This window comes from Frankliniella occidentalis, unplaced genomic scaffold, assembly GCF_000697945.3.
Source record: "Frankliniella occidentalis isolate FOCC.00 unplaced genomic scaffold, Focc_3.1 Scaffold251, whole genome shotgun sequence".
Classification (NCBI taxonomy): Eukaryota; Metazoa; Arthropoda; class Insecta; order Thysanoptera; family Thripidae; genus Frankliniella; species Frankliniella occidentalis.
This window is the reverse complement of record NW_026267377.1, coordinates 381,937-389,949: the sequence shown is the minus strand read 5'-3', so window position 1 is coordinate 389,949 and position 8,013 is coordinate 381,937. Positions and strand designations below refer to the sequence as shown.

General features: G+C 52.0%; 1 protein-coding gene across 2 annotated transcripts in view; it reads right to left on the bottom strand.

Moving 5' to 3' along the window:
* The window catches only part of LOC113218463 (sodium-coupled monocarboxylate transporter 2), a 10,209-nt gene that overhangs the window by 1,353 nt on the left and 843 nt on the right, over nucleotides 1–8,013 (bottom strand). Inside the window, exons 2-12 of one of the 2 annotated variants that reach the window (XM_026438831.2) lie at nucleotides 5,390–5,477; nucleotides 4,912–5,081; nucleotides 3,066–3,225; nucleotides 2,873–2,941; nucleotides 2,677–2,728; nucleotides 2,466–2,533; nucleotides 2,014–2,168; nucleotides 1,766–1,906; nucleotides 923–1,031; nucleotides 460–840; nucleotides 144–304 (exon numbers count right to left, since the gene is read on the bottom strand). In XM_026438831.2, the coding sequence (XP_026294616.1) occupies nucleotides 144–304; nucleotides 460–840; nucleotides 923–1,031; nucleotides 1,766–1,906; nucleotides 2,014–2,168; nucleotides 2,466–2,533; nucleotides 2,677–2,728; nucleotides 2,873–2,941; nucleotides 3,066–3,225; nucleotides 4,912–5,081; nucleotides 5,390–5,443 (1,520 nt within the window). In that variant the 5' untranslated portion in view covers nucleotides 5,444–5,477. The remainder of the gene's footprint in view (nucleotides 1–143; nucleotides 305–459; nucleotides 841–922; nucleotides 1,032–1,765; nucleotides 1,907–2,013; nucleotides 2,169–2,465; nucleotides 2,534–2,676; nucleotides 2,729–2,872; nucleotides 2,942–3,065; nucleotides 3,226–4,911; nucleotides 5,082–5,389; nucleotides 5,478–8,013) is intronic. The other variant, XM_026438832.2, reaches the window with a different exon arrangement.

Sequence of the window (8,013 nt, the reverse complement as noted above, 5' to 3'; positions counted from 1 at the left end):
CTGGAGCGGAGCGCGTTAGTTTTCAAAGACCCACCGCTGCCGGCGACCGCCCTCACTCACCCCCTTGCCGCTGAATACTACGCATTAAGTATTCAGTGAGAAGGGGGAAATTTGGTGGTCACGTGCTTCACTACTTCACTTACTCCGTGGTGGGCTGCGGGGTGGGTACGACGGGCGGGTCGCAGCCCGTCACGTTGGTGGGTAGGCGCGGGTAGGAGATGCGGCCCTCCATGGACATGACCTGCGCCCCCACGGACAGCCAGCTCACGACCAGCAGCGATGTGACGGCGCCCACGATCGCCCCCTGCGCCCACAAAAATAGCCGTTTCATAAAGAAAATAAAGATAGAAAGTTTCTTTTTTTTTTCTCTACTACTCTCCTGCTGCTGCCAAATTTCCATCACAAGGGGACAGGCAGCGGGACGTGGAGCGGCCCAGAGTGCGTAGTGGAGGCTCTGACCTTGTAGTTGGCCCAGGGGTTGAACATGCCGAGGGAGAAGAGCCCAAACTGCGTGCCGGCCGCGATGCCCGTCAGGGTCATGGCCACCTGGATGATGTACTCGACGTTCTGCATCGCCATCATGAGGCCGACGCACACGAAGCCAAAAGCAGCGCACGTCGCCTTGGCGAACACGGCGGCCTGCGTGTCCGTGAGCGAGCGCGATGCGTAGCTGCGCCAGAAGTCGTCCAGGACGACGCCGGCCGTCGAGTTGAGCGACACGGAGATGGAGCTGAGGGCGGCGGCGAACACCCCGGCCATGAAGAGACCCGGCAAGCCGGGCAGCTTGCCCTCCACCCGCATCACGAAGTGCGCCAACAGCTGGTCGCTCGTGCCAACGATCTGAAACATTATTGCCCCTCTGTGACTTGGGCCTGATGGACTTCAATCGCGTTATTTGATCAACACCCGTGGAAACACTCACGCCGGCCGCAAGGGGGTCGCAGTCTTGGAAGTAGGCGTACATGAGCAGGCCGATGTACGTGCAGAAGGTGATGATGCCAACCACTCCGGCAGAGAACACCCACACCGCGCTGTTAACCAAACATATAGGAGCACGCGCATCAGGTGGGAATGTGTGGACGCAAAACAGAAAATACCGGAAAATAGTTTAAGAAAATTGACGGTAATCGGAGTTTTCGTCGAGTAGTTCCCGACTTGCGACTTGGTTTAGCCACAACCCGCCCAGCAGGCACAGCAGCACAGCAGGCGGCGTCTCGGCCTCGGCGGGCGCCCAGCGGGTCGGCAATCGTGGCGGCACGTGGGCAGCGCGGGTCAGCAGCGGTACCCGGCGGGGACAGCGGCGGCGCGTCGGGGACCCGTTACTTAACGTTATTGTCGTTACGTTACAAGTTTCCGGCACGAATTTAAATACGTACCCATAATAATTTTTGTTACGTTACTGTAACGTGACTAAATTGTAGCCATTTACGTTACACAGCATTTGGAGAAATAACGTATTTGATAAAGGAATTCTTTAGCGGTCTTTCAATGCAAGGGGCTCGGCTTATAGCTCATCATGAAATGAACAACCTAGAATATTGGGGAGTATCTCGCAGGGCTACCGAAATAAGTTACATTTTTGTAAAATTACATTCGTTACGTTACCGTTATGAGTTACGTAACGTAACAAATCAATTTTTCGTATTACGGTATACGAGGAACGGAACATGAAACTTTTTTTTCTGTGACGAAAACTTTGTTAGGTTACGGGTCCCTGCGGCGCCGGATCCTCATGAAGCGCCCGGGGCAGAGCACACAAACTCACCGGCGCGCCGTGCGCAGGTTGGGCACGGACAGGTAGCGCTGCACGCACGTCTGATTGACGGAGTTGAACCCCGTCCAGTACATGAATCCGCCGATGACGGCCCCCCAGAGGGTGGTGCGCTGCAGCGGGTCCAGGTCAACGCTGTCGACACGACAGGAAGGGGGTGTGCGCCATTAGTGGGCCCGGGCGGGGGCCGCGAGGGACCTCTCAAACTTTGGTGCAATACTCGTTGTGCCGGCCATAATTACTTGAACAGCTCCAGCCGGCCGCCCTCGTGGGCGGCAGTGAACACGACGCCGAAGCCGCCCACGCTCACGGTGCCCAGGACGAAGATGAGGACCAGCGACAGGCAGAAGATGCACATCTGGATGGCGTCCGTCCACACCACGGCCTTGAGCCCGCCCTGAACAAGCAGACCGGACGGCCGATGAATACGCGATTAGGATATCGAGGGGTTCGGACAAACACGGCAGCAGCGAGTGCACACAGCCGGGGGGGAGGGGGAGGTCCCATCTGGGGGATAGTTCGGAGTGGCTGGCGAAGGGCTGCGTGACGTGGGGGAGGGGGACAGGAAGTGTTGGGCCGGGCCACTAATTGGCAGCGGTTTGAATAGGGGGCCCGGGCGGGCCCTGGGCGCGCTGTTGAAGCACCCGGCTGTGCGCGCGCGTGGCTGCAGCCTACAGCAGTGCGGGGGGCTCACCAGGCCGGTGTACAAGATGCAGACGAGCATGACGGCGGGCGCCGTCCACATCCGGGACAGGGTCGTGACTGCGACACAAGGTAAAGGTTTACAGGTCAGTCGGGGCAACCGCTCGGGCAACCACCTGACGGACGGACACCCATCGCAATAAAAATCGAGACCTGCCCGCCAGCCAGCGCTCGAGCATGTTTGAGTTGCCAAAGATACTTGCCCTGCTCCAGCGCCAGGCACGGCACGTACATGTAAATCGGGATGGTGATGATCTGCAAGGGACGAGTTTATAGTTATGATCATTTAGTACTCTTTGTGGGTAGTTTGGTGACTATGTGTAACAAACGTGGCTGGCTGGGGTCATGTGAACTGTCGTTATGTCGTTATAGGTGAGCCGAGCCGCTGATCGAACTGACCTCATCAAAGATGAAGATGAAGGCGGACACGGTACGCACCGCTCGGTGCCGGAAGCGCACCTGTAAGTACTGTAAAGAGCAAAGGGAGGGAGCAGCATTACCGTGTGGTGTGAATTCATAATGTTTTAAAAAAGAGGGAAAACATTTAATATATTTTTCGCCTTTGTTCCTACCACCTGCCTGTATCTCATACCTCATATGAAGACTTGACGCCCAGCTCGGTGAAAACGGGCAAGAAGAGGTAGTTGATGGCGAACGACATGAAGAAGATACCCAGGATGATGGCATAGTACTGTGTGCCATAGCTGTAGATGTCGCCCGGGGTGCCTAGCAGAGTAATGCCGGAGATGTAGCTGCGAGGACAACCGCAAGGCCATAAAAACATTATCAAATCACGGGACACAATTTTCGAAACCGCCGCCTTTCCGTCGTCTTAGCCGGGAGCGAAAGTGGGTGGGGGTTGGGGAGGGGTGGTTTGGGGTGAATGATGGCCAGCCCCTGGCCCGGGGCGGCAGGCAGGCGGCGCTACAAAGCAGACGCACACTTTCACTGTGAAAATCATCCTCGTAAATTTTCAATATCCTTTGTTTCCAATATTTACAAAATATGTTGTAAATTTATGACAACCTATTCTTGCTCGTCCATGAATTCCAAGCCGATATACGTAATGCTTGCAATTTTACAATTTTGAATTGTAATTTTACGACACGATTCATGAAAATTCTTCTCGTAAAACCTTTCAACTAATTTTCACAGTGTAAAATTTAAGACTTTACGACACTATACAAAGCATACATCTCAATTGCAAAGTGTTTTTTTTTGCAACATATGCAAAGAATTGCATTGCATATGCAAAGTATTGCTTTGTAATTGCAGAGTAATTATGCTTCGTGGAGCAATTCTTCTGAATCCTTCTCACTTTGCAAAGCGTCTGCTTTGTAAAATGTTTCCAGTGTACGGCGGCGCGGGTGACCGCGAGCCAGACGCGCACAGGGTGGTTTCCCAGGCCCTCGCCCAGAGTTATGATAATCCGTGTGTATGCGTGCGGGGCCGGGCGCGGGGAGGACGGGTGGAGGGTGGGGGAATAACTCAGCAGCGTATTGAAGGAGAGGTGAGGAGAGGGATGAAGGCGAGTTTGCAAGAGACAGACGCTACTCCAAATGCAAAAGGAGGTGACAGGCAACTTTGATGGAATAGGGAGCCAATAGCCAATACTTTTGAGGGATTCCGTACATGGTTTCTCAACTACAGTTTATATTTAGGATATTCCGATGAGACGCATACCGTAATCTTCGAAAGAATAGTACGGCAGCCACTTACTTCTCTTCCTATCTTTTGGCTCCGGATTATTCTTCTCAGCTGAATACAACTGAGGCGAAACGATGGACCAATAAGTGATGTTGAACCACAGTCAGACAATGGTCGCTGGTGCTTGGCTTGCATCAAAATTAAACTGGCTGTTGGCTGAGCCATAGCGAAGTCTATCACTTTACACTGTTGACAATAACCTACGAAGTCGTTACTTTGAAACTTCCGGAGAAAATGGATGCGCAGAGCCCCAGCCCGGGCCCTGTTTGCGTGCCTCCCCCGCCCACCGCCGCTCCCCGGGGCCCGGTCTACCCCGGCCCGTCCCGGCGCCCTCACCGCCATCCATTTGAGATTCCCGCCATTGCCCTACATTGGCTAATCCGACGGCATGCCCCCCCCCCCACCTCCTTTCGAGCAAGGGTGAGCCGGCGCGAAATATACAAGGCGGCCATTTGAAACGGCCCCCTTTTTGGCGAATTATTTCTGCCGCTTTCACACGCTTCTCAGGGACAAGGAAAGCGGCTTCCTTGTTGGGAAGCGCAGCGGTTTGGCGGCGGCGGGGCCAGCTGCACAAACACAGGCGCTCGGCGCCGGCGTCGCCTCACTCGTACTCACTGGTGGGGGGCTGGCACTCACCCGCACTCACAGGCGGGAAGGCTGGAACTCACCCGCACTCACAGGCGGGAAGGCTGGCACTCACCCGCACTCACTAGTGGGAGGCTGGCACTCACCCGGCGATGAGGGAGATGGCGACGGGCAGCATGCGCATCTCCTTGTTGCCCAGCAGGTACTCGCCGTCCGTGCTCTGCCGCGAGCCGCAGCAGCCGTAGTACAGCCCCACCAGCAGCGACACGCCCAGCACGAGCACCAGCACGAGGTAGTCGGCCCAGCCGAACAGGTCCTGGTGACGATAGAGTAAACTGTCTAGAAGGACTGTACCAGAGTGCAGAAAAGGCATGGAGGGTATATGCATGGATGAGGAAGATCGTTGTACCGGGTGCAACTGTGAATACGCAGCACGAGGCAGTGTGGCGGGTTTGCCTACCCTTTACACCCGTAAGGGGCCATGGCCCCTGCGGCCATATTGAGTACGCAATCCCGCAACACTGCTATTCACAGTTACATCCGGTACTTTTTTTAATGGGGTGCCCACAAAACTTTGTGTTTAACGCACGTGTACTTAGTACCTCAAAAATGTGTATCTTATACCTTGCTCAGTACACTTCGCATTGGTAAGTACTTGACTAGTGCGTGCCAAGCCATTGTTGTGTCAGTGTTTTGAAGGCGTCACCGTACACTGTAAAAAATATCGTCGTAAATTTGCGATATATTTTTGGATTAATACTTACAAAATAGAGCTGTAAATTTATGACTTCTTAAATTGCTCATCGATGAATTCCAAATCGATACATGGTGATTGTAATTTTCCAATCTGGAATTGTAATTTTACGACTTGTTTCTAGGAAAATTTGCCCGCAAAACCTAAACATTTTTTTTTCACAGTGTACTATGTCGGCTCAATCGTGCACTTTCGAACGCCGTACATCATGGCAAGAATTTCGACATAAAGGATCGTCCAGAAAGTATACGTCCGTTCTTCTCTTCTCAGATTCATTTGGCAAAGGATCGGAGGAGCTCGGCGCCTACGAGACTCAGGGTAGGCCGCTCCGAACTACACGAATGCACAACCGGCGAGATGTTGCCTATCTACCAGGCGCCATGAGAACTTTCAAACCTTTCAAAGTTTGAACTTGGTAGTTTCGTAACAGCGAATGACTGATGTACTTTCTGGATGATTCGGGATGATTATATACGCAACAAAAAGCCAACGGTAGGAGGGCATGCCGAAAAATTCCGCGAACTCCACCATACGGAGTCCTGGAGTTCGCGACCATGACGTTTAATTAGAATAATTCATTTGTGGCCTCAACTTTTACGAAAGTAGAATGACTGTTAGGTTGTCGGGCCACCGATTGACCCGAGAAATATATGACGCCGGGTGGCAAATGGCAACCATAAAAACGATGATATTTATTGTGATTGACTGGTAGTTTCATTGTCGACTGATAAGGATGAGTGTCAGATGCACGGAGTCCCGTATCATAAATCAAGGCTGGAGTCCACTTATCATTGACGGAGACGGAGTAAGGGGTAGGCCCAGTATTCCGCCATTATTTACGAAATACATTTACTTATCGGTTAAAGAAAGGACAAGAGGATGCCTCTTTGTCTTGTTTTTACCCATTCTCTGCCCCCGTCATCATCCTCTTTCGGAGGTGGAAGAACGAGTATTGTGCTCAGAATGGTTTAATTTAGACCAGGGGTTCGCGGCCCGCCCGGCAGCTCGGTGACGTTGACATCGCACTCACTGACGCGTGCACAAGTTCATCTCTCTCTCTCTCTCTCTCTCTCTCTCTCTCTCTCTCTCTCTCACACACACTCACTCTTGACTCGCCCGGGCCGCCATGTGCGCGGGGTGCGCCGGGCGCCGGCTGGATTGTCCAACTCGAGGCAGCAGCTCACACCTGCACGGACGCTTCAGACAGCGTGCAAAAGCGCGTAGTGGCCCGACGCAAAAAGTTAGCCGGGACCCCTGATTTATACTCCACTTTCGGCTCAGATACCAGAGCCCGTACGCATGATAGGTCTTGACCCAGTAACCAATAGAAGATTTTTTTTCACTTGCTGAGTAAGTTTTAGAGAAATTTGAGAATTTTGAAGTAAAAGTCCCTCGCGGGACGATCGTTTCCCGAATCAATCGCAGCCCAGATTTTGAATGGATTCGTTATAGGAGATAAGCATCAGGTTCCGCTTTTATATGAGGGTCCGACTGACTGGCCGACACGATGACCCAGTGAGGAGACAGGTTATTGATGTGTGTCCTGTTGCCCCTTGAGCTTCCGACGGACCCGACTAACTGACACGACGACCCTGTGAGGTAGCTGGATGAGGATGTGTGTCAGTGTCAGCTTATCTTTAATCCGGTCATAAACGCCGTCATAAGCAGTACAGGTAGGAAAGGCAGGTTTAGCAAAGATTTCGTTTCTTCTCAACCTCTGTCCAAGCACGGCAAAAAAAGTATAGAGTTTTTTTTTTCTTTTTAAGTAACCCAGTCCGTATCCGTTGGACCACGTCCTTTCATTTCCCTTTTATATTTTTCCTTTCTGCATCAAGGCACGCCCGAGTGTTTCTCCTCTCGTCGCAGCCATAACGATGCCATCCATATTCTAAAAGCAACAATGGTTAATCATTCCCCAGGCAACCGGTAAGTGTCTACCACCCCCTATGCCCTGTCAAAATTTCGCCGTGCTTTGATGACTTCGGTTATACTCGCTACACGACTGACTGGGGTAAACTGCCAAACATCGCAAAGTAAATGCGTTACTCCGACACCATTTCCTAACGTAGTGTAGTGACTGTAATGTTAAGTTTTTTATTATCGAGAACTGCCAAAATTTATTTTTCCATGAATGTACGGCCAAAATTATGTTTTTAGGCTGTAACCGTGTACCGTAAAAGAAGATTACGGCACACTTGAGCTTAAAATTCACTAGGCCATAGTTAAAGAAAGAATATTCTCTCGCCCGTGTTCTCCTCACCGGCTTCCCTTATCGTCAAAGGTTCTCGCCGAAAACAAATTTACAAAGAGATACCAAACTTTTTAAAGAAAACCAGCCAGCGCCAGCAACGCCGGCGCGTCACTCAAACTAGATGTGAACTGTCTCTCGTTCTGACATTTTCGGCTATTGTCGAGGAAAAAGAGGAGAATCAGACAAAAATATGCAGGCCGAGAGGCCAGACATTGACCGCTCCGCTTATCTCCTACCCCCCCC